A 26,933-nucleotide genomic window follows, 5' to 3' on the forward strand; every position below is an offset into this window, starting at 1 on the left:
CTTCTTCTTAATGACTTTGGGACGGACCGAGTGCTGAGTGTAATGCTACCTCTCAACGTCCAATGGCAGGGTTTCCACCAGTTGTACACGGTATTCGTCTTAGTATCAATTTGCGATCGCATCGGGCGGGATTTGAACCCGAGACCTCCTGATTGACAGGCGGACGTTCTACCTCAGAACCACCGACACTTGTTACGCCTTATTGAAAATTAGACCTTCAGCTTTATCGGAAGCGTATTTAATAGAGTACGAAATTTTGGTTTAATTGAAATAGAATTGAAATTGAAATTATTGCATCGAAGAAATTCTAATTTAGCGTTTCTCTATTGATTAAAAACAAATGCGCCACCCAGGTTTCGAACCCAGACCATTCGGCTTGGCAGTCGAGCGCTCTACCACAGAACCACCGATAGCTGCTTAGATTCACTGAAATTAAGACAGGCATCGTAAGCATAATAGGTAATAAAGTCTTTTTTTATTAATGAATTTATGAAGGCCTAATCTGGTATTTTTTAAAGGTTAAATCTTGTTTTAGCGCAGTCAGCCGAGATTAGAGGGTTAAAGGGTAGACCCTGTGGGTGGTCCACTTTCTTAACGACCTATATATAGTTCTGTTAATTCAAAGGAGATAATTTAACGTTAATTGCTTTAAAAGCTGGCGGTTAGTCAAGTGGCTCTCTGTGCTTTGTTGATGGTAAGGTTTTTGCTTCTTGTAAATACATTTGGTGTGGATATTTGGATATCTACGATTTCTAACGCAGTCAATGATTTCTTGGGTGTGCGAGTCATTATATGATATTGGAAATTGGACGGCATTGGTCTTTTTCATGTGGTATGCGTCACAACGTCAACAGGAAGTGAACGAGTCGTCCACTACCAGATAAAAATGAGCGTTAAAGATGCGGAAAGTATTTCGTAAGCGAGTAATTCCAAAAAGCCTCTGTAGATATTTATTTCATTAAAATTTGCTTCGTATTATATTTAACTGATAAATTTGTTCTGTAAAAGGGTTTAATTCAATTGTACATTGTTATAGTACGTCTAACTTACTGTTGTAACTACTTAACTTATGATATTCTGAATAAATTAAAATTGGTCGTTTCGTCTCAATTATTTTAATTATAATAAAAATTTTATACCGGGCGGGATAGAAATGGGTTAATATGTTTAACAAATAACTCTAAATTGCGGAGATATATCTTTAAGGGTTATCTCGAGAAATTAATACCACTAGGGACAATTCTTCCGAGGAGAGGTATATTTTGGCTTGCCAACTTGTTAATCGCACGTTTGTGCTCATTAATTCTAGTTTCTAATCTTCTAGTTTGTCCAATATATACTGCGTCGCAAGAGCAGGGAATAGAATAAATGCCGTTTTTTTGCATAATAGCAAGTGGTTCTTTAAGACTATGTAAATTTTGAATACTTTTATTTAAAGGGCGAAAGGCAATTTTAGAATCGGTATGTTAGCTAATTTGGGGGTTATGCTAGAATAATATTGTAGTGATAAAACGTTTATTACTAGAGCTAACAGATATATTAGTCAAACTAGAAGAAGGGTTTAAAATATAGCGAAATGAGGCCGTGCACAAGACACTGTATTTCATAAACGGGCAGCCTCGCCGGTGACAGTGTTAGTCTTCATAACAGAAACCAAGCACATGCCCCGTTTTAAAGCTCGTTGGACTCATTAACAAATTAGCACTGGCCATGCTGCTAGACCCTCCACGCGTTGCTCACCGTGTTCGAAGGAAGTTCGTCAATTATTACAGCTGTAAAAAACTTGACTCATCCGAATACATTGTTTATAGGGAGAGAGCCGATAAACTATTTTATTGAAAATTGAACTGCCTATCTACTTAACATTGGTTTTTAATAATTATATTATCTAAGGAAAGAGAATTTATCATTCGAAATAAAATTCTTAATTCATCTAAATGTATTTGACGAGTGTTAATGAAAATTCAACAAAATAATCGAGTCTCGCAAGACTGATGCTGTGACGTTATCAATTGTTCTTGGTAATTTAAATTTTCGTAAAAAACACTAAAAAAGAAGTAATTGTGCCGCGAGCTCCTACGAATAGGACAATAGTTTCCCATTTGACTACGTCGGGGTACTTTTTACGGAAATAAGCATGTGTTGTATCCATGTAATACTTTTTTTCTCGATTTGCAAGGTTAGATTTGTCCACGTGTTGATCAAACGAACTGTTGGATCAGGTTTACATCCGTGTGATGCTTTGGTATTTGTCTACGTGGGATCGGTTCGTAGGACTTATAATTTTCGATCGATAATCACCGTGCAATGAACCTCCGTATGGACTTGGGTCTCCAATCAAATTAACCACTTACCACTCAGTCCTGAACAGTCGCGTAGATAGGGGGGGGGGGGGCGCCCGCCATGGTTGCCACCCATTTGGGGAGACAAATAGTGACTAGTAAGTAGCACATCAGGATATCCGCCCTAGGATTCACCCCCTGCTAGCGACGCCACTGGACCTGAAGCACGTGACAAAGCTTTTCTTTAATCATGTTGTTGTGATAGCGACATGAGGTTGCGCTATCAGAACGATCTTTCGTTTCCCGAGTGGCGCAGCAGTTGCAGATCATTTTGATGGCGGAGGTCCACTGTGATGAAGAAATACCTTTTCCGGTCTTCATGCCCACATCAATTTGGTGATACTCGGCAAATTGCGGAACGCCAAGACCCTTGCTTGGACGGTTTAAATATTTCTCGAAAGCCATTTCCCGTAACCCTTCTCTTAGTTTCATTGAAGAAGTTATGGTTTGCGTTGCACTTGTTTTTATATAGTGCTTCTCCAGACACTCCAAACGTTTCGCATCGAAGTTCCGACAGGCCCGTAGGACTGGCTCATCAATGCTCGTCAGCTTAATGGCGATGTTTTAATGTTGGAGGTAGGCCTACCACAAAGCGCAGACTATTCCTAGGCTCCTAAGTCGCCGTGGAGAGTAGATCATAGCATCCGGACTATCGTGAGGAATCATGATTATTTGTTTTACCGCACGACGAATAGGACCACTTCTAAGTCCTTCAAGAATTGTTTTCTCAAGTCTTTCAACTAAGAATAAACAACCGTTGGCCATACGAATTGATTAATGATGTTATACTTCTGACTTGGTTGTACACTCTTGGAAAAAAGGATCCAATGTTTGTCCAAAATTGTACGAAACAGTCCGACTTTGTATCATACGAGTAAATGAGCTCCCTGTTTGCCCTCTTAAAGCCAAATGTGCATCCTTTAAAAAAAAACGTGTCAATTTCAAAAATTATAAATTTTATTTCAAAAACCAGATCGTTTTTGAACGGCGGCAGGGTCAGCAACGATTAAGGGGAAAAACAGATGACGTTAAAAAACGTTGTTGTTTTTTTTGACGATGGTCACCGCATACTCTCTCTCTGATCTTATTAGAGATAGCGCGTTCAACCAGCACTTTATTGGAAACGAGCGTCCGCGTGGCTAGAGATCGGTTTTTGAATAAGAAATTATCCAATTAATTTTTATTTATAACCGCAAATTATTCAAAAAATATACGAAAAAACCGAATATTTTTGCATGTTAAATCGTTGTTTATTCGTATAAAATGTTCATAAAAAAACAGTTAACCCAACTTTTTATGGTTATTCGAAATTTTGCCGGTTAATTTATTTGTCCCGCCGACCTCTACGCGTGGCTTTGTTCGAAATTTTGTTTCGGAACTTGGAAAAATCACTACGACCTATATATTTAAGGTAAGTGATTTTATACTTAAGCTTAAGAATTCTGGGTTACAGCACAGTATAAATTTTAAGCTGAAAACTATGTTTCTGACAAAAAAATTGAAAATGCTTCCATTTTGTAACAATATTCATCAAAGACAGGTATAAGAAACCTGTTTAGTTTATGATGGACATAGCGAGAAAGTTTGTTCGTGGCGGCTCAAGTTTTCCCCTTTTTCGTGAAGGTTGTGAAGGGGGACATTCCATTAGTCATTGTACAGGTAGTCTGCACGCGGAAACCTTCGCGTCGAGAACATACCACCCCCTAATTGAGAGCGTGGCGCGCAGCTAGTTGCGCGCATACCGTCATATCTGACTGAAACCTAAATGCTCCTAGAGCTACGTAAACGGTAATCGTCAATGCGTGTCGTACACACCACGAATGAGCAGTTATATCATTGCGCTATTAGTACTAGAACTTATATTCTTCGAAGGCTGCAACTAAGTATAGCTAATTGGCTAAAGAACAATAATCTCATATATGAAACATTTATTTTTCCGAATTAATTTATATATTTTTATTATTTTTATTTAGAGTCAAAAACTGTCACTCCAAATCTGTTTAGGAAATGAAGACTTCACCACATGTAAAGGCAGCGTCGAAATTGAAAAAGAAAAATTATAAGTTTCTATAATCGAGCGGCTCTATTTGCACGTGTTCACGCTTTCCAAAAAGACTCGTCGCGGAACATTATAATATTTTCAAAAAACTAGGTTTAAAATTAGTGTAGATATGTATTTTGTAAATCAAATGTCTAAATAAAAAAAATTTATATTTTGTAAAATTATTGCAATTTTATTTCAACAATTTATATATTTAAAACACTAAAATTTTTGGAATTCCGAAGAGCTTTTTTAGTCGAATCCTACAATGCCAAAGGGGGAGTCTTGCCCGTCCAAACAAGGAGTCTTGCCCGTCCAAACAAGGAGTCTTGCCCGTCCAAACGGGGAGTCTTGCCCGTCCAAACGGGGAGTCTTGCCCGTCCAAACGGGGAGTCTTGCCCGTCCAAACGGGGAGTCTTGCCCGTCCAAACGGGGAGTCTTGCCCGTCCAAACGGGGAGTCTTGCCCGTCCAAACGGGGAGTCTTGCCCGTCCAAACGGGGAGTCTTGCCCGTCCAAACGGGGAGTCTTGCCCGTCCAAAAGGGGACTCTTGCCACTCCAATGCGGGATTAAATAGAGCTCAAATCCGAACCTTTTTTTGTCCAAATCTGAACCAATACCTCCCAAAATGCAAGACGACTCGTCTAATTTTGGTTAAATTTAAAGCCTTAAAGGGATTGATAACTCTTTAAATTTGGATAGCTAGATCCACATTTGGACTCTAATATATCCATCCAAATTTGGACGTCAATTTTCTTATCCAAATTTGGACCGAAATGTGTGCTCTCACAGAGTCAGTCATTTGGATCCTGTTTCATCCAAAATTGGACAACATTTTTTAAGAGTGTAGCAGCGGAGAAGTTGTCGACAGATCTTAATGATTGACACAGATTTCAAGACGGGGAATTAATTTAGGACTATCTCATTCCAAAACTAAATTCCCATGTATTTAACCCGTTTATCGTGATTAAGAGTTGGATGCAAATCACCGTTGTTCAATTTTAAACACTCCGATGATACGTGCAAACGTCCATTGTTAATATGTATGGCTTTACTTATCTTGCAGTTGATAGATAGTTCAATTTCCCGAAGGCAGCCCATAATAATTTGCACGAGAACCGCGGCCACGTATCGTCAGCGAATCCCAAGCCTGATAATGGCTTTTCTCCCCGGACTAGCTTAACACGTGAGTATAAGCCACTGTCTCTTCATTTTTCTCCTTTAAGATAAAGTCAATGGCCATATTCAATATTGTAGGAGATGTGGGAGCTCCTTGTGGAACACCTCGTTTTATCTTCATCTTTCCCGGTTTTTTTTCGATTGACTTCAATTTGTACTTCTTTTTCTGTTAGGAGGAAAAGTAGAAGATCAAGTTGCTTCTTCGGGAATGTGAGGACATCCAAGGTCTTGACCAAATGTAATTAACCAGGTTATCAAATGCTTTTGTGACGTCCAAAAATACCACAGTGCAGTCCGACGCTTTCGTTTTTACGTGATACAGTACCCCATTTAATAGGGAAGAATTTATTTAATTTCCTGGTGCAGGCACAGACACCCTATGAACAGCGCACGGTTAAAATTGTGTCTTATTCAATAAGATAATTCTCCGGGTAATGGAAAATATTGTTATTGACCGCCAGTTATTGAAATTCTTGGGGTCGTATCCTTTGTGCATCAGGACCACTCTCGCAACCTTTAACGACGAAGGCACGTAAGCCCATGGTTCCATCAGTGTAGCAATCATGGCAATAGTTTCGGCGCTTTCTGTTTCCTTTGTTGACCTCATCAATAACCTATCGGGACCAGGATCCGTATCATACGCCACACCTTTCATGGCAGCTATAATCTCGTTAACAGAGTAAGGGTGCTCAACTTCAGTCTCGCTGGATAATAAGATCGGTGCTCCATACTGTTCGCTGGTATAGCCTTAAAGGGGTTTGGTTGACAAAATAGTTTCTCGAATGATATTTGATTTCTCTTATCGGACCCTGGCAAGTAACATCAGGCTGCTTCCTAGTAGCTGCTCTCTACGCTTTTCGCCGACGGTTGTAGTATTTATATTGAACTTTTTCAGAATGATATTCGTCTTGACATCGTTGTGATGTTTTCTTACGCTCCCGTTCCGGGTTCTTTGAATTTCTATAGCCTCTATCCAATTCCTTTGCGTTCTTAATTTTGCGAAATGCGTAAAATTTTGACGCCGGGTGTTTCGGACCAGGTAAGAAAATCACGACAAATGGGAGTTCAACGCAAAATCATCAACATCAGAACCCACAGCCGAAACAGCGTCGTTCAAGGTCACTGACTTTGGGGAACGATCTAGGAGTGGCGTTGATTTCAACCATTTGATCTTCATCGCTCACTTGTTTTCTTGAATTATTTGTTGATGTCTGATTCCCGGTATTACCTAAACTTGAACTTGAAATTGAATTTGAATTATTGACCGTTGATTGAACTTTACTACTACTGGTCCTTTTTTCTTCTTCTTGGCAAGGTCAACATAGCACGGGAAATTTCTTTATGGGAGTTAGATATATGAACTCTCACTCCTTGGTATCTTTTGAAGCGTTTGCCATGATGTGGGCACGGTTTCATGATAACTTGGGGCTTGCTGACTAATTGGTTCATCGTCAAAGATTGAAGTTAATAAATAGGAAAATATTAAACTAGGCCGAACTCAGAAACCAAAACAAAGAATTTAAAACCAAAAAATTAAGCCTAACAATTTAAATACGGTGCGAGCAAAAAATTGTGTTACCAAGCACGAAAGAGTGAACCCGGTATATGACAATAAACTTCAGCAGCAAAATAATAAAAATTATCCGAGCAATCTCAAAATTTATTTAGCAGGGGAATCGTTATCACTATCGATTAAATCTGCCACCAGAGCCCGCCTCTTCATCGTGCGCATAAACGAGAACGAATTCATCGTGCGCATAAACGAGAACGAATCCATGTAAGGGTTCCAAATCGAGGCCTACCTTCCGTTGTTAGCTGTGGCCGCCGGCTTATTTCCAGGGACTGTTATGATATTGTTACTGAAGACGAAAAACCAGAAACTTCATATTTTTTGGTACAACGATTAAATGATTAGATAATTCTAACAGAAATTACGGTGTGGATATTGAATGATTACAAGACAATTATGGAGTGAATAATTAATGATAAGAAATGATAAGCAATCGATACTGTAAAGAATACTAAATAATAACAAACAACGAAGTCAAAAACTCCCAAGTTCGTTTTGAACTGATGGCCAGTAACAATTTGATCACATGTTACACTTTATTATTGTAATTTTCAGCTCTCTTCCAACTACCTTGCTATATTTTCAATCCAACTACGTGTACGTCTGTTTTTAATTCTGTAATTTTATTTCTCAGTAGCATTTCACTCTGACTAGCTTCTTCGATCTTAAAATTCCACTCTTCTAAATGCTTTTCCATTTCTTCCACTTCTAGTCTGGTTTCATTATATTCTTCCACTCGCGTCTTCAAATGTATTAGAATCAATTCGGTAATACGTAACATAACGCGATAATAGAAAATGTTCTGCAAAGCTAAAATTTCACCGAAATAACCCTTGTCTCTTACAGTTAGTTTGGTCGCTATTACAGTATAAACAACACTAATACCAAAATTACAACTTATTCCACTTGTTTGGCAAATTCTTTCGCTATGTCATTTTATATTCCTAACACGCATGCGCTCAGCTTCTACAATTAAAACGTTTATAGGTGGAGAACAAATGATCGTTAACTTATCATTTCAGGGAGATTGCAGCAAATTAAAACTGAAACACACGATCATCGCTCCGAAAAACGACAGTACGCTCGGTCCTAATGCATATAGATGGAAATTAATTTTGTTTAGATACGCAGAAAGAACCGGACAATTCGGGCATATAATTTTCGAATACGCAAATAACGTTTGAGGTGTGAATGTTTTTACTTGACACAATTATATTTGGAATTAATGGTTTCGGCAATGTTTGACAATGGTGTTTTATTTTTAGGAGAGCCAAGTTCAAGAAGTATATTGGACTAAAAAATATTTATTTTATCATCATGTCGGGTATTTCTCTCTCCCAATGAGTACGTAGTTATGCTTACAAAGAATTAGTTTATACAATATATACCACATATATTACAAAGCTATACACAATTCACAATGAATATGATAGTTGCGATATACATTTAGGACACAATGTTACTTTAAAAACTGATTAAACAAAACAGTTAAGCGCGTTATTATTTTAAACAGTTCTGTATAATAATCGAATATGGAATCTATCCACTCGTGTTTTCATCATACAAATGTAAAATCGGTCAGGTGTCTTGGTTATCATAAAAATTATTCTTTTCTGTCGTTTCTCTCAGTATAAATGTAGTAAACGTAAGATGGTTCACTTTTATAAATAAAGTTTGCTTAATTTTGCGGATAAGGAAAGTTTTTTATTTCGGTGATTTGGACAATATCAGCCGAATTAGACGGCCATCTCTCGACTGGCTTAATCAGCCCTAAATTGCTATTTCTCAAAAATTCGGCTGCAATATCTACCCAACTACTTCAGTCTATTTTGACTGAAGTTTCCCAAGAATGAAAATGTTGGCCGGAACAGACCCAAGTTGTTGAGCCGCTCGTCCTGCCGTAAAAGCGTGGGTGCTAAGACAGCTGAAACTTTTCACCGCCATAGTGTCGGCCAATATTGTTTTACAAATTTGTCTTCTCACAGTACCTCTAGACTCATTTTTATAAATAATTTTTATGTAATAATATATCAATAAATAATTAAGAACGCAATTTCAATACAAGACAATAACCAATAATCCGCTATGAAAAATATTCGATACGATCATATCAAATTTAATTGATTTTGGCTGATTTAGGCAATATTTCCAACCAACGCCAACTAACCTACGTCCTTGTTTTACAGGATTAAGGATCTACATGAAGGGCGTATAAAGGTAAAAACAACAAATGTGTTTTCCACTAACGATTTGAAAAAGTGAGGTTACAGATGAGAGGCACGCGCTTGTTACGGTAAAATAAATTGGAAATGCACGTACGTGGGACTGCGAGTTAAATTAGAGGATATAGAGAAAAAGCACACTTGTCATGCCAGTACATAATATTGGCAGCGAGAAAATTACTGGATTTGAGTATTTTGTCGCGTGTTCCAAAAACATATGGTTTCTAGTTTCAAAATCGAACTTTAAATGAGCGACCGAACGAAGACTCGATTCCCTCTATAAAAGAGGCCCCTCGCTCTGAATGATACGCCCAGAAAACTTCTGAAGCTCCAACCGACGCCCAGTAAACGTCTGACGTTCCAACTGACAGCACTAGTAAGTACTATTTCGTTATAGTTTACTGATCAGTAACTATTTTAAATCTTTTCGGGGAACCATACACTCAATAATATTTTAGGTGTAGTTAGGTGTTTAGCTTTTACTTCAAAATTTAAAGATATTGAAATATTTCGCTGTCTTTAACTACTTTTTTTCAAACGTTTACTCTACAAGTAATAAGAAAAAGTGTTTCGTTTCACGGAAAAAGCGAATTTTACTTGCTGGCGTAAAATATAAAATGGCAATGCTCTATACGACAGGTTTTTTTGTTTTTACGAAGTAATATAAATATGATGGCTGCACCCTATTTTAATAAGGATACTTTATTATTTTTTTAATTTGTATTCAATTCTTTACTTATAATAACCAATGTCTTTTTCTACTAATGTAATGGTGTTTTAAATTTATATTCGAGAATAATGTTTTTTTTTGGCTTCATTATCCTTGTCTTTTGGACCTAGTACTTTATTCGTTTTTACTAATTGTTTCATAGAAATATAATGTCGCAACACAATTTAATTTAGCCTCAGTCCGAGGTCCCAACCACTTGCGTATTCCGGAGTTTACTCTTGGGATTATTCGGTAATACAAAAAATGTTTTACTAATAATACTAAGTTGTCTCAATGAAAATTTGTGGTGTTTTTCGTAAAAGTTATTGTGTTAACCGTGAACATTATCTGGTAGTTTTGACTAATTCTTGTATTTGTAATCTTTTTCAAAAAACATAATTTCTAATGTACAGAAATATTTTGCCGGATTTGAAATAAAAGAAAGCTTGGAATTTTGATCCTTCTTGAGTTAAATTGTATGGCCATTACTCGTTTATTACATACTACGCGTCGAAAACCAGGGTCATGTTAGTTAGCACCGTGTGCAGTAACGTGTCATCATTTTGAATAACAATTGATTTCCAAAACGAACGAAATATCATTTGCCAGGGTTGGCTGATTTCAATTGATTTTCATGATTGCGTTTTTTTGTATGAATACTCTCTAAATCTCCCCCGATTTCCGTGGACTCTTCCTGGGCAGTAGCGTCTCTTCCCGCTCTGGAAGAAGTTTTACTTTTGGTTTTGGTTTAAGCTACAAGAGAGCTTTCGCGGAGCTTGTTCGGCGAACTGTTCGTCGTCAGTTTTATTAATTCTTTAAATTATTTTAAACGATGATTGTATTGATTTGTAAACCAATCTCCTGGATCTGAGAAGATAATGAAATTTGGTAAAGCCTCTCGGCTTAAATGATCTTTCTCGAATATTGGAAATCACCGTAGTCTTTGTTAGTATGGCGACAGAGATCTGACGCAAAAAGGTACAACACCTTCGAACACATTTCCCCTCCCCCAAAAACATTTATGACTACATTTTCATGGAGGGAGTAAATTCGTGTTTGGTGTAAAGCGAATTTCGAAATCCGTGCTACATTGCATAAAAACGCTTGTGTTAGAGTTAACACGTGTTTTCTTTAACACGGGTAATGGACCCGAATTTTCTAGGCTTGAAAACGAACGAACACGGGTTTGATATTCCTGTTTTTTTAAATGGAAATGTGAGGTTGGTTATTAAACGGGACGACACGAAAAGGTCTCGTTTTGATCCATTCTTTCCCTGAATAGACTAGAAAGGGTTTTTCGGTTACATTATTTCGACCTATCGACTCAATTGCACAAGCAGACCCGGAAGCCAGTGCCCAAATGATTTGGCGGAGATCGAAGCTAGTATTGAAATTGTAAACAGTGGTTTTATTGGTTTCAAGGTTGAAAGTGGACTTCAGAAATTCAGTGTTTCATAACTCCATAAAAACGTAGTGTATCTATTTCTCTCTCTCTCTCTCTCTCTCTCTCTCTCTCTCTCTCTCTCTCTCTCTCTCTCTCTCGTAGCCTTCGGAGAATCCTTCCCCTCCGCCTACCCACTATTCCTACTCGTACTGAGAGCCGTGTTCCCTCCCCCCCCGTATCAAATCTACCGCAGCTGAAGCTTGAGAGGCTTTAGGGGAACCGAAATCAAAACTGAAAAGATTGTAGTGTGATCACGAATTTTAAAATAGTTCTAGGCTAAATCAAAATTGCATTGGCTAAACGACAATATTTCGTTAGCCGCTTCGAGTATTTCTGTCAAATATAGCATTAAAACATGCATTACAGTTTTTTAATTTGTTCATTATTTGGTGCTGATATTGATATTTCCTAATTTTAGAATTCAATTATTATTGTTAAAACGGTACCTAAAATGCGGTTCTTTAAATAAACGATTATTATTTGGTATAAATTTTAAGTACATGTGAGCCGAGAAACCGGAATTGAGATGTACCTTTCATGATTAAAAATAATAACTTAAAAATAATTTTTCTAAAGAAATGGTAGCGTTATCATTCCTGAATCCTGTTAAATTCAGTTGAAAATTCGTGTCTTTTATGATTATGGTATCTCGTAAATATTAACTTAAATAATTTGTTTACAGAAATGATGAAAATTGAGTTACTCGAATTAAGTGTTCTTGTAACTCTGGGTTTCTTTACCGCTGGAGTTTTGTCTCAAACGTGTGAAAATGTGGATGTAAGCCAGAGTGACCAGGACACAATCGTAGGACTACACAATGATCTTAGACAACAAGTTACCAACCAGCCAACCGGTAATGAGGGACAAACTAATAGCCAAAATGTTCTTGTTGACCAAACCGGGACACCTCTAGTTCCTGCCTCGAATATGAAAGACTTGGTAAGGTCACGCAGCTTACTTTCCTTAAAAGGCTTAATTAGGTAACCTCTAACAAAGTTATAACCATTGCCTGATGATTTTGTAGTGACGAAAGGAATTGATCATAAAATTCGAAATAAAGATATTTATAAACGGTATTTTACGAAAAACACAATTAATTGACACGAAAACAATCGAATTAATCGCTAATAATGAACGCGTGTCATCGTAAAACCACACCGGTAACCTTTTCTCCTTAATGGGCATTTCAAAATGTGATATTACGGCTGCCAAAGGCACTTACTCACCAACGTTTTAATTAAGATTCGCAGCTAGGTGTACAACAGTGTTCGTAAAACACCAAAACTCCTCAACTTGACGGTTTTTACATGTTTCCCTTTTCATTAAAATATGTTGAGGTTAATAATAAGTGTAGGTAGCTGTTGGTTTGCGTGGAATAAAGGGCTTGCCACCACCCTCCAACGCATTGTAAACCGGCCACCTTAATTTATGTCTTTAATAAATTTAAATTTCAGTCAGTTCACATTACATTTCTTCCTCTAGTTAATTAATTCTGTTAAGAAAGTAGCTAGTTGGTCACAATTTCGACAGTAAATCATTATCCGTCGTCAAACAAGTCGATCAGTGCCTATAGGCGTCAGCTTTATTTGGGCTCTGGACTCGTATCGGGCTCCGTGCTACATGATGGACTGTCGCCTCTTTGAATTTTCTTTCACTTCTGCTCTAGCTCCTTTCTTACCTTAATCCAACACTGGATTTCAATTTGATTTTGAACCAATGGTTTAGAAACTTTCATGAACCAGCGGGATGTATGAATAACCAAGGGCGGATTTTTTAGTTGTCTCTACTATTTTCATGATTAAACATTGAAAGCGGATAAAGTTTTTTTAAATAAAATGATAATTAGATCGAATTATAACGCGTTTCAAATAAAATCATAAGCTATATTAGGTAAAAACAAAATGTCCGCAAATGACATCTTATTTATGACAAATTGTTGATTTTGATTTTTGTCCACAAATTGTACGAACATGAACTTTTTTGCTTATGGCATTTACCCGTAAAATCACAAACAAAAATTGAATATGACTTACACAAAATTAATTAGTGAGGGAAATTTAAAAAAAAGTATAGAACGACCAATTTTAGACAGACAACCGAAATTTAGGAAATGGCATTATTTGAAAATGAAATCGGTATGATCGTGGTAGTTTTATCATGCTCTGACTCATTTATTTTTAAATAAATATGGGTATAAGAATTAATATTTGAGGGCGGGTTTAGGTTGGGCCCTTTTCGGGCCAGGTTCAAGTTAGTCATCTTGACCGGACCTTATCTGATCCTACGGCGAGTCCAGACATAGTTTATACTTATTAATTGGTCTTTGAAAAGAGAAAAAAACCTTCAAGAATACTTGGTCAAAATATTTAACAAATTATTTAATATTATTATGACACGTTGCAGCAATTTCTCGGTGGAAGAACATTTACCCAGTGGTGAACCTAGCGTACCCTAACCCGGGTGGCTTAAATGAAATATATTTTTTACAAATCAAGGTGAATAAATCAAAGGAAATAAGGAAATTTGTGTGTCCTATTTAAGGTTGCAGCGATTGATATCTTACGATTACCTCGGTAATTCTAGACTTCCACGTTGATTCGCCAAATAAAATATTATTTTGGGCTCTATAATTTATGGTCGGTGACAATGTGGATTAAGGGATTTCCCCCCGAGCTCTTCGGCTTCCAATTCCATAAACACTTCTTGAGGTTAACTGTAATAGTTAGTGAAGGGAGCTTGGCATGATGGGCTTGCATTTTAAACCGGCCACCTGAATTAATGGCTTTAAAAGTAGCTTGATTACTTAGGCTTAAAGTGGTGTCTTGGGTATTAGCCTAGCTGATTATTATCATTTATCTTGTGGTTAATTCCAAAAAAAATATAAATACCTAATTTTGATAACGGCCTTTCTTAAAGCAATATAAGTTATAATTTTTAAACGAATTTATCTCAAAGCTGACCTATATTTCTAAACAAGTTAATCCTAAATAACCATACAAAAACGTCACAGGCGGCAATTTGAGACACAGTAATTGAATTGAAAACGTATTAATTTTATCATAAAATATATTTATAAAAATCCTTATCCGTAAAGCTCGCGAATACTCAACATTCCATCAAATGTAATTTTGATTGTACCTTAACTAGTTTAACTTACCTTCGCAAAATATAAGGTAAATCAGGCATGTTTCTTACTAATGTTCTTATGTTTATATTTAAAAGAAAATTCATTCATTAAAAAGACGGTTTATATTAACGAGCTTAAATCTTTCGACCTCAATTTTAATAGTTGTTCATTTAGCGGAGATAATTGTGTCGTATATAGGGTGAAACGGGGCCGATTACTTAAACTTGGTTTTGTATTCTTCGCATACCTTCGAGTTGAAAATGTCCTATGAACCATTGTCCTAAAATGTACCGTTTGTCTGTTACTAGCTCTCAAAAACTGACCAGAAAAACATGTCAATGGACGCAAATATGAAACTTTTATTTTCCTTGAACCGAATTGTTTCCAGGAAAACATAGGTTGTTTCGGTAATCGTCCCCGTTACACCCTGCATAATAACTTTTAAAGTTGGCATGCAAAATTGCATTGTTATATAAGGAAAGGTAGCCATGTGACTATTTAAACGTTTTTCCACGTATAAAAGACCAGAAAATCACATTTTAAAACAAGATAAAAATATTTCACGTTTTTAGAAATGGAACAATGCTTTAGCTGAAGCAGCAGAGGAGCTGACCAGTGAATGCATATACGAACATTCTGAAGACAATGGTTAGTATTTTCAAAATAGTCATCCTAAGTATCCTAGGTTGAAGAATAAACTTTTGAATATAATTTGTTCAGTGATAGGTAATGACAAAACCTATCCAAAAGAGTTCGAATTTTAAAAGTATGACTTGATCGAGCTACTAACATGGCTCTTACAACAAATTAATCGTCGGCATACAATAACTTTTTAAAAGTGTTGCTCAATAACGTTGAACATATTTTTGATTGATTCGCACCTGCCTTTTTTCTCGGATACGACTGCCAAAGGTAGAGGTCGGGGACGGTTAATCATTATCCATGTTTAAATTGATTTTTTCGGGAAAAAATGTAAACAAGCTATTGGGTTTTGGATTGAAAGTTCTTCTTCAGTAAATTAAAAATAATCTTTAATTTTAATCTAACTAAAAATTATGTATAATCCGGACATATTTCTTAGTTTCATAAAAAGTTATTTTGCCTAAATATATTCATCGAAAAAGTACAAAAATGAAAATAAACTTCATGGCGAGGTTAAGTGGATATCATGGTCTGATTTTACAATTGCGTTTATTAACAAAAACAATTTTTGCTCCATATTTTCGGGAAAATGAAAATTTTACACTTTTTAAAATTTTCCAAAATATTATGGATTAATTAATATTTATGTAAAATACCGTAAGCATATTTATTGATTTAAAACTTAAATTATTTTAATTTATTCATAACGATTTAGTCAAACGTAAAACTGTTTTATAATAAAATAGTAATGGCTATTTGGATCATATGGAAATATTAAAAGAAACAAGTTGGCAAGCCAAAATATACCTCTCCTCGGAAGAATGGTCCCTAGTGGTATTAATTTTTCGAGACGACCCTCAAAGATATCACCGGAAATCAGAGTTATTTACGAAAAACGTATTGTCGGTTCAATCCCTGCCCGGTATAAAATTTTAATTTTAATTTAAATAGTTGAGACGAAACAACCGAGTTTAATTTATTCAGAATATTATAAATTAAGTAGTTACAATAGCGAGTTAGACTTACTAAAACAATGCACAATTGAATTTAACCCTATTTACAGAACACGTTTATCAGTAAATAATACGAAGCAAATTTTAAAGAAAGAAATATCTACAGAGGGTATTTGTATTTTTCTCGCTTACGAAATATTCGCGGCATCTTTAACGCTCATTTTATTTCAACACTCGCCCTTGATGAAGATGGTAGTGGACGACTCGTAGACTTCCTGTTGACGTTGTGGCACATACCGCATGAAAAAGACCAATACTATCCAATGACTCGCACACCCACGAAATTAATGACTGCATTAGGAATCGTAGATGTCCAAATATCCACACCAATAAAAAATGTATTAACAAGAAGCGAAAAACTTCCCCTCACAAAGCACAGAAAGCCACTTGACTAAACCACAGCCCGTATATCAATAAATGTCCGTAGACGGAATAGTTAGTGCGACACCTTACCATTAACAAACAGGAATTTTCGACGTTATTATCATGAAACCGGATAAGCTAAGCAACACGACCTACACACTATAAAGTATCCTCCAAAACTGGACGTTTTCGTGGAAACAAAATAATCTCAAAAAACCAAAGATAAAAATATAAGATCAAAGAATAGACAAAAAACAACATTATCTCGATCAGTAAAAATAACATACGACCCTTCCTTTGCCTAAAACCCAAATACATATTATATTAAAATAATTTAAATCTTACACAAAATCTTGTTCTATTTCAATTAAACCAAAATTTCATACTCTATTAAATACGCTTCCGATAAAGCTGAAGGTCTAATTTTCAATGAAGCGTAATAAGCGTCGGTGGTTCTATGGTAGAGCGCTCGACTGCCAAGCCGAACGGCCTGGGTTCGAAACCTGGGTGGCACATTCGTTTTTAATCAATAGAGAAAACGCTAAATTAGAATTTCTTCGATGCAATAATTTTACACGAAATCTTGCTCTATTTCAATTAAACCAAAATTTCATACTCTATTAAATACGCTTCCGATAAAGCTGAAGGTCTACTTTTCAATGAAGCGTAATAAGCGTCGGTGGTCCTGTGGTAGAACGTCCACCTGTCAAGCCGGCGGTCTCGGGTTCGAAACCCACCCGATGCGATCGCAAATTGATACTAAGACGAATACCGTGAACAATTGGTGGAAACCCTGCCATTGGACGTTGAGAGGTTGACATAACACTCAGCTCTCGGTCCGTCCCAAAGTCAATAAGAAGGAGTTGGAGAGAATGCACCCATAACAACTGGCGCGACGGTGAGCGTTAACGAAAAACAAATGCAACCAAACGCAACGTAATCACAAATTTAGCCGTTAACGCTTACCGTCACTCCTTTAAACTGATAAAACGGTTATTCGACTGCGTACGCAGTGATCCAAGAAACTGCGTACGCAATGATTACCCTTTGCCCCGAAAATGCGAACCCGTTCGCAGGCCTGACAGACAGACCCACATGGTGGTTGTATAACCCCTCCTAGGGTACAAAGTCCCCTTGGAGAGGTAAAAATAAAAGATAATACAATCTGATTAATTTTGATTTTAAAAAAATAACTTAAAATTACGATGTTTTAGAAAAGAAGTAATTAGGTGCACGATTAATTTCCAAGTGACGGGTTGGTTTGAAAATTACAATTTTTTCTTTTTTAGTTTCAGGTTTCAAAGAAGTTAATCAAAACATCTTCAGGGAAGACGTAAGTTGTACTGAGATGATTTATTACGATCATTTGCTTAAATAATAGTGTTTCGTTCAGAAATAGCATTAGGATGGTTTTGCCAGTTCTTTGGAGTAGGGGCTAACATTGCTTGTTTCTGCTTGACTGCTGTAACTGTGAACTACATCCCAAAGTTTTAAAATAATGTCTAGCCGTATAACTTCTGGCAGATATTTTTATAGAAATCGTTTAACTTGAGTTTTCTGGTAAAATATTCAACGTCTGTGAGTAACGGAAGGGTAAATCAATGGTTTTTATCTCTAAATCTACTTCATCTTTATTCAATGGTTTATGTAAAAATTTCACCGTATTAACCCGTAAAGCCCGAGTCCATTTAGTCAGGATTTATATTTTCCCGGAATTAAGTGAAAATTAAATGGCTGTTTCGTCTTCCAGCATCACAAAGTCATTTTCTGAATCGAGCATTTATCTTTTTAGTCCAGTGATAAAAAATCCGTGTGTGATTACGCCGGAGCGTTTCAATCTTGGAAGAACGAGATTACAGCCTATGATGGACAGAACCAAAGACGCCCTTTCGTGTTCAAACAGGCAACTTCGCATTTTACTCAAGTAAGACATAGTTGTGGCTGATTTTTCCATTAAAGTGATATTTTTACTTCTGGGACCAATTCTGATACCAGTAATGGAAACCGCAGTCTTTTTTTCTCAAACGATTGAGAAGATATCAACGATGCAGAACGGGCGCGTGTTAATTAAACACTCTTCATTTTAATCAAAATTTTAAAAATCTAAGCAGTTTTTCTTTTAATCACAATAGCGATTTACCAAAAACGTTATTGGCGCCTTAAATCATCTACTCACTTTTTGTGTTGAATTCGGTTTTAATTTAATACTAGTAATTATTAAATATGCAACTTCAATTAAACAATTTCTCGGTGGCCAGTCTAACTTGTTGTGAAATATTGAAAATAGTAATGAAGCTCACGAGCGTCGAAATATATTTTTTTAGCTGATTTGGGCTCAAACGACCGATGTTGGCTGTTCTTGTTCGCTGAACGGAGATAGTGGCAACAGTAAATTTCCATTTCGGCAATTCATCGCCTGTAACTACGGACCTGGGTATGTTTTAACTTATATCTACTTACCTACACTCTGTAAGATTAGAGGCTGACGTTTCGTTTCATCATTCAATTCATTAAACACATTGTAGTATAGTAAATAGTTTTTATAAAATTTAAATGTTTTAAAATTTTGGACAATGCATTTTGATATTTCTTCTGGTGTGCCTCGTTGTCAAGCGTTAACGTTCGTCGCCATTTTAAAAAATGGAAGCTTAAAACATGACTTTTTCAAACTTTCGTTAAATATATTGTAAAACTGAGTTTGCGGTTGGACCTGATTTTGTGTAATTACAAGACTTAAAATAGTTTCCAAATCTTATTAATATGAACCAAAGAACAATAAAAATGCTAATAAGGGCAGCGAATACTAATAGTCGTAAGAAAAATATTAAGTACTACTTATTTATAGGCTTATGTCCGTAATGTTATATTTTAATATTTTCAAAAACCTGTTGGAGAACGAGAAACGACCTCGCACACTTGACATTGATATTGGTTCCGGGTGAAATTTCTTCAAATTTGGTGATCCAGAACAATGTTTCAATGGAATGATATTTTCCAAGACGTACAGTTTGCCCGCCAGAGGGGCGCGAAAGTAGTCGAAACTGAAAAATTGAAAAACCATTTCTCCTAAACGAAATTGCCGTGCCTGATTTAAAAAAAAAATTACCGATAATAATATTTAAATTCTCAATTCAACAAGATTTAAACCTTATCATTAACTCATGAATTACCAACACAATATCTCTAAATTATGGAAATAAACTAACAAGGAGACTACCCGAGGTGTTACACACCGATTTTGTTCAAACTCGGGGCATTGGTAGACCTGCATGTAACTTAAAAATCCTAAAGGGATTTTATTCAATGGGCAACGGTTTTGCCATGGCAACGAATAATGTTTTTGACAAGTTAAAATGGAAATTTCCCCATTGAAAATAACATGGGATTTTGACCGAAACATTTTACTAAATTGAAAAAAAATTAAAATACCAAAATTATAAAAAAATTGATAAAAATTGAAGAAAAAATAAAAATTGGTCACATTTTTATCAATGTTTTTCACAGGGAAATCGGTCAAAATCCCATGTTATTTTATGTTGTCAATACATTTTTCGTTGCCATGGCAAACCCGTTGCCCATTGAATAAAATCCCTTTAGGATTTTTCAAGTTACATGAAGGTCTACCAATCCCCCGAGTATGAAAAAAATCGTTGTGTAACACCTCGGGTAGTCTCCTTGTAAGTGTTATTAGTTTTTATACGGAGAGGTTGCAATTCAGACACAATCGAGTAAAGTCTGTAACCTCTATTAGGATGACCCAAGTCAGCTCGTCTTGAAATTTCAATTTCGCGTTTCGGGCCATGGTCACACCATCAATTCTCACCATATTCTGTATATTCAATCGCGAATCACATATGAAACAAGCGCGAATTATGTTTGCCATGGTTAAAAAACTCGAAAAAAACACTTCAAAGAGAAGATAAGAATATTTAACGTGACTAAATTATTTGCCGAAAGATGTTTTTCTGCAGTTAATTTTGAACCTCGCTAGTTAATCCCACTCAACCAATTTCAATCGTCGTCTTATAAGAAAATCGCTAAAACCTTATTCAATAGGGTAAAGGGTGTGCGGATAAAGGTTTTGATATAACACACTAATTTTCTATAAAATTCAACCATATGATAACAATTTGCTATTGGGTTGCTTAAGCATAGAAATAGAAGATAGTCAAATATTCAGATAATCGGGAGATCGTTATTTCGTGGTCAGTTTTGACACATTATCCGTTTAAACAAATAGATACCCCTTATAGTTCTTTTTCCAATTTTCCCCGTACAAAAACCTTTCAGGTATCAAAAAGAATCTATTATGAAAAACTACCTAGAATCATATAATATGGTACTCTGAAGATTCAGATAGATTTCGTCTTTTTATCTGTAGCGACACCAATATCGAATTCATTCCCAACGCAGCAGGTGATGTTGAAATGAGAATTTCAAATATTATTATCGGTAAATATTATTTTTTAAACACGCACGGCAATTGTATTAAGAAGAAATGGATTTGCTATTTTTCAGCTTCGACGACTTTCGCGCCTCTCTGGTGGGCGAACTGTGCGTCTTAGAAAATTTCCCTCCATTGAAGCATTGTTCGGGATCACCTAATCTATATTATATAAAATTTTTAAGAAATTTCACCGGGAACCGAAATCAATGTCAAGTGTGTGGGGTCCATTGTATGGAAACCTTTTTTGAAAAGAATTGCATTCAGATGTTCTAATTACTAGCTCTGAAGTGCATTTTATTATGTCAGATCCTGAGAATTGTAAGTAACAAAGTGAGTATCAAAAAGGGTATCTTCTTCTCTTATTCCTTGTCGGAACCTTATCAAAACTAATGGTTCTTTAAAAAGGCAAACTCGACCTTCAATTCCCGTAGCTGGGGCCCGACAAATTCTTCAATTTTTCACCACGGGTTCAGATTTGCAGGCCTCAACCATTAACAAAAGAAGTTTCTGCTTTCAAACCATAATTAGAAAACAGCTTTGGAAAATAAGAACGAATAATGTTTGGAGCTTTTTTTAAATATCTTCTAATTTTTAAAATAAAATGTATTTCTAGGGGGAATGTGGAGCTTGGTGGTGATAAATCAGACATTCAAATCAGCATTTATGATACCGAAACTGATAGCGAGCCAAGTGCCGATATTGTGGAACTGTTTGGTGGTCCACAATAATATTGCCAATTTGCACAGACAATAACTTAGTTTTCCTTTGTTTTTATGTATCATTTCAATCGATTGAAATTAAAGTTAGAACCAATAAAGAATCGACAAACTCCTAAATACCACCATTGCCCTGATGCAATTCGTGCCTTGTTATATTTCTAATCAAGAAATCAAAGATACTTTAAGGATCTAATATAAATCTTCACGAATAACCTCTTCATGATTCTTCCCCCTTCCAATTCTTTGATTCATAGACCGCTTATTCATATTGATCAAAAAGCTAATACATATATTACAGTATTTAAAGACGTTTTGAAAAAAATCCTGTCATTGTGCGCCTTCAAGATCATTTATGACACCGAAATAAAAGAACTTGCTAAAAGAATTTATACCGCTTATTTTCCTAAACAAACTATAATTGAAGTGGGATACGGATTTTTTAGTGTTCTGGACGATTCGGTGGTGGCGCTTTCGGTGTTAAGGTCGATTTGGTACGAAAATTTTATTATGCTATAATAATGAATACCAATCTGAAGTTTTAAAAATTGTTTTTAATAAAAAAATTGAAATCTTTTAAAATTCATTATTGTTTGCCACGACCCTTAAATACGTTCAACAATTACCAAACTGAAAGGTTTAAGAAAAATTTCGTAATCAATCTTTGCAGTCTTTGTATTTTTTCCTTTTTAACTTCCGTTCACCAGCATCCAGTTTCTGTAATCTCATGTTCGCTAAGGCTTCTTCTTGTTGCAACAATATTAAAAACTTCCAAATGTGTGGATGCCATGCAGAGACGTTAGCATTGAAGCCTCTCTGCCACGCTTCAACTGACTTGTTTGTATTTTCTTGGCGTTAACAGATATCTTCCTAATGGTTCCATCGAGACACTACAAATCTAGGTTATCCGCGTGCACGTAATCCAGGTCTACCAATGACGTTATCCTCGAAGTAGTCTAATAAAGGATCGAGGCATGCTAGTAAAGATGCGGCTGAAATTCCGAATACTTCAACCATGCTTTATACTTGTACCAAAGCTAAGGCTGGTATCATTCGGGACTCCAGTGAAAAATCGGCGTTATTTTCGTATTTGGAGCACTCTTTCTGTATTACTCGGTGCACGCATTGGCATAAATGAAAAAAAGCACCTCAATGGAGTTTCTGAATATACTTTTTCAAAATCGTTAATGGCTGCTATTTCCAAGTCTGTCATCGCATTTTTGATAAATTCTGGTCAATTTCCAAATTTTCGTTACGTCTACGTTGATTGCTTAACATAAATCAATTTGTTTTTAGTCGTGAATTACATCAACGAGGTCAAAGTTGCAAATACATTTATAATTTAACTAAGCCAGTATTTTGTTAGTTTTAGATAATTTACGGGATAAGGCGTGTGATGTCAAACCAACTCAAAAAATATTTAAATATCATTATGTACTCAAAACGTTTCTAAAAAAGTGTTTTTAGGGTTTTTCAAAACCCTACTAGGACCCCTCGACACATGAGGCAAAAATACTCGTGTTACAAGTGTTCACGGTATAAGGTTGAACAAGGAAGGTAATTTATGTAAAAAAATAAACCTTACCGATAATTCTCGTAGAATTCAAAATGGTCTAGGAATTCTTTCTCAATTGTAATGTAATGCTGCTTGTCGCAAGCTTCACTTTAATAGTCAAGCCATTCCTTGTTCCTCTCCACTTCGGGGCTTATTTCCTCATGACCTCATTCTCCACCACCCCTTCCATGTTCATTGATAATATGGTGAAATAATGTTAGACAAAGCTCCTAAATTTAAATCTCATTATATTCCTATAATAAATTAATTCATAGAAATTAACCCTCATTTCATTTGCATATCCATCACAATTTTCTGACGACAGTCAGAAATTAACTACTAAATCATCGATCCAACTTTTAATAATTATACAACTTGTATTATTTATTTTTAAATAAATGAAATAACAATTTTCCTTTACAATCTTTCTGGAATTCTTTGCTTCGTGCCAAATATCATCAGAGGGCTTGATTTCAGGGTGTTCCGTTCGTATAAATAAGAATAGTGAATGAGTTACAGCACCAGTAGCCAAACGCAAAATTTCAGGGTTTCACTTACTCATAATTTTTCGTATTTCTTAATGCGCATTGGAAACAACTTCAGACACTCTGAAATGCTGTAAGAACTCATTCAGAAATTTGAGAAAACCGAAAGTCTCCATGTTGGGACTTATTTTCACAAATTCACTTTTACCATTGCTATAATTCGACCAGTTTTGGCCGTTGCTATTTACCCAAGATTTTCGGTGGTAAATAGCGCAACCGCGCGGCCATTTCTATTTGCCACTGAAAGTCGGGGGTAAATAGTCTCGATCGCGCGGCTACGACTATTTGCCACCAAAAGGGAATTTCGGTGTCATATAATAAACGCCGCGCGATCGAGTCTATTTGCCACCGAAAATCGGGGGTGTTTGATTTTCGGTGGCAAATTGCGTAGCCGCGCGGCCAAAGCTATTTCCCACCGACACGAACCGAGCCCCGACTTTCGGTGGCAAATAGTCTCATCAATCATGGAGGCTATTTTCCACCCTAAATATGAAGTTTTTTCGTTTCGGTGGTAAAAAGCCTTCGCCGCGCGTACCGTGCTATTTGCCACCGAAAGTCGGGCTCACATTTTAATGCTAAACACAGAAAACCGCTTTCATAATACGATGTATGGATAATAATAATAATAATAATAATAATAATAATAATAGTAGAAGGAAAGTGATGGCGAGACGCCACTCCCGGGGTCGGGGTCAGGTTCGGGATCGGGGTCCGGGATTTAAGGGGTGAAATGAGGGTAAAATCGTCGAAAAGTCAATGTATTTAGGGTATTTCTCGCGACGATGTGTTTTTTCGTATATCAACATATTGTGTCCAGGCCAACTTGTTCATTTATCTACGCTTATCTCGAAAGATACTTGAACGTATATCTTATCAAGTTTTATCGTACGGAATAAGTTGAAATGATGTAAAAATTGATAACCTAGGCGACGCGTGCGCAGATTACCCCGGGGGACACGGTTAATTTGAATTTAAGAGTGTTTTGACGTCATGGAATATTCGTTGTTAAAGTAGAATGGAAATATTTTTAAACTTCATTTTAATATCATTGTAGTACGCTTGACACTTGAACCAATCTCACGAGTATTTCTTAAAACGAATATCTCGATCGCGTTTTATCGTACGAAATAAGTGGAAATTATGTAAAAAGTGATAACCTAGGAGATAGCACGCGTGCGCGGATTACCTGGGAGGCGCGGATTGCCCGGGCGAGCGGTTAATTTGAATTTAAAACATGGATTCCCTCTCCGAAATAATTCATGTACCCAAAATTGGACCGCAAGTTTTTTTTTTCTTTTAGGGGAATCTCTATGGGAGTTTAACATTACAATAAAGCTAATAGGTCCAGTTTGGGGTACTTTTGGTCCGAAATGGGGTACATAGGGCCGAAAATGGTGACTTTGGTCGTTTTAAGGGTACTTTTGGTCTATTTTGGTCCATTTTTGGGTACATCAGAAAAGCAGTTGGAAAAACGAAGAGCCTTATTTTTTTTTTCCACCCATCTCCAAACTCCAAAAATTTATTGCTTTAATTTATTTATCCCTTCCGTAGGTATAAAATAAGATAAAAACCACTTATATATATTTTAATTACGGTAAATTAAAAATACTTAATTAGTGTACTAAGTTACGTTTAAAAGAACCTTTTGTAACAATTCCAATATGTAAATATAGGTATAACGATTGAAAAAATACTTAAAGTGGTTTTACTGATAAATTCTAAAGGAATTTAACTTTAAAGGGTGTCTTAGATTATTGTTTTTAATTTTATTCAAGTTGAAAACGTATTAAGAGTCCTTCAAAGTACTAAAAAAGGATTTTATTTACGAACTTAATTCATTTTTAAAAATGAAAGAAGTTTAACAATATAATTATTCTAATATAATTTCAAAATCAGGTATTATTTAAAGTACAAATGCATAATTTAGTGAAGCATTTCTTATTTAAATACTTTTATTTAATTAATTTGTGTATCTGAAATGTATTTATTGAAAAATAAGTGGGTTTTACTATTTATCACGGTTTTATATATATATATATATATATATATATATATATATATATATATATATATATATATATATATATATTGGAATTGTTACAAAAGGTTCTTTTAAACGTAACTAAGTACATTAATTTATTTTGGAAGTTCAAAACGTATTAAGAGCCCTTCAGAGTACTATAAAAGGATTTCATTTACAAACTAAATTAATATTTTCTTCAAACTTTCAATTCGTTATAATTTGAATTTAAATGAAAACATCATGGATTATAGGTGCGTAATCTACTACTAGACCGAACGGATTAAAAAATACTTAAAGTAAGTGGTTTTACTGATAAACTAAAGGAATTTAACTTTAAAGGGTATCTTAGATTATTGTTTTTAATATTATTCAAGTTCAAAACGTATAAAGAGTCCTTCAAAGTAATTTAAAAGAATTTTATTTACGAACTAAATCCATATTTTAGAAGTTAGTTTGTATGAAATACTTACTAATACCTGAAAAATGGACTTTAGAGTTGATAAGATTTGTAAATATCATTCGAAACTAATAATTTTCACGCTTTATTTAAGTCAAGCAATTACATTTTTAAAAATTAAAGAAGTTAAACAATATAAAAATTTGTAAATATTGTAAATATTTTTAGGTAATAAAGAAATTAAGAAATGTTTTAATTAAAATATCTTTCATTTTCTACTACATTTTTAAAAATGAAAGAAGTTTAACAATATAATTATTCTAATATAATTTCAAAATCAGGTATTATTTAAAGTACAAATGCATAATTTAGTGAAGCAATTCTTATTTAAATACTTTTATTTAATTAATTTGTGTATCTGAAATGTATTAATTGAAAAATAAGTGGGTTTTACTATTTATCACGGTTTTTTATATATATATATATATATTGGAATTGTTACAAAAGGTTCTTTTAAACGTAACTTAGTACATTAATTTATTTTGGAAGTTCAAAACGTATTAAGAGCCCTTCAGGGTACTATAAAAGGATTTCATTTA

General features: G+C 35.3%; 1 protein-coding gene across 1 annotated transcript; it reads left to right on the forward strand.

Annotated features, from left to right (window-relative positions):
* The first annotated feature begins 12,333 nt into the window (after positions 1-12,333).
* LOC149945176 (venom allergen 5-like) lies at positions 12,334-21,837 on the forward strand. Its single transcript, XM_090175875.1, has 6 exons — positions 12,334-12,445; positions 15,206-15,281; positions 17,941-17,984; positions 18,444-18,575; positions 18,976-19,085; positions 21,712-21,837. The coding sequence occupies exons 1-6, from the start codon at positions 12,434-12,436 to the stop codon at positions 21,824-21,826; spliced, it is 489 nt and encodes a 162-aa protein (XP_090032001.1). The 5' UTR covers positions 12,334-12,433; the 3' UTR covers positions 21,827-21,837.
* Positions 21,838-26,933: the final 5,096 nt, after the last annotated feature.

Source organism: Leiobunum rupestre, chromosome 5, assembly GCF_980474605.1.
Source record: "Leiobunum rupestre chromosome 5, qqLeiRupe1.1.hap1, whole genome shotgun sequence".
Classification (NCBI taxonomy): domain Eukaryota; kingdom Metazoa; phylum Arthropoda; class Arachnida; order Opiliones; family Sclerosomatidae; genus Leiobunum; species Leiobunum rupestre.

What these genes read in the sequence shown, in the direction of transcription:
- LOC149945176 (XM_090175875.1), top strand. An exon ending in AAAACATCTTCAGGGAAGAC is followed by an intron (nt 17,985 to 18,443) that starts GTAAGTTGTACT and finishes TTATCTTTTTAG; the next exon opens with TCCAGTGATAAAAAATCCGT. An exon ending in CAACTTCGCATTTTACTCAA is followed by an intron (nt 18,576 to 18,975) that starts GTAAGACATAGT and finishes ATATTTTTTTAG; the next exon opens with CTGATTTGGGCTCAAACGAC.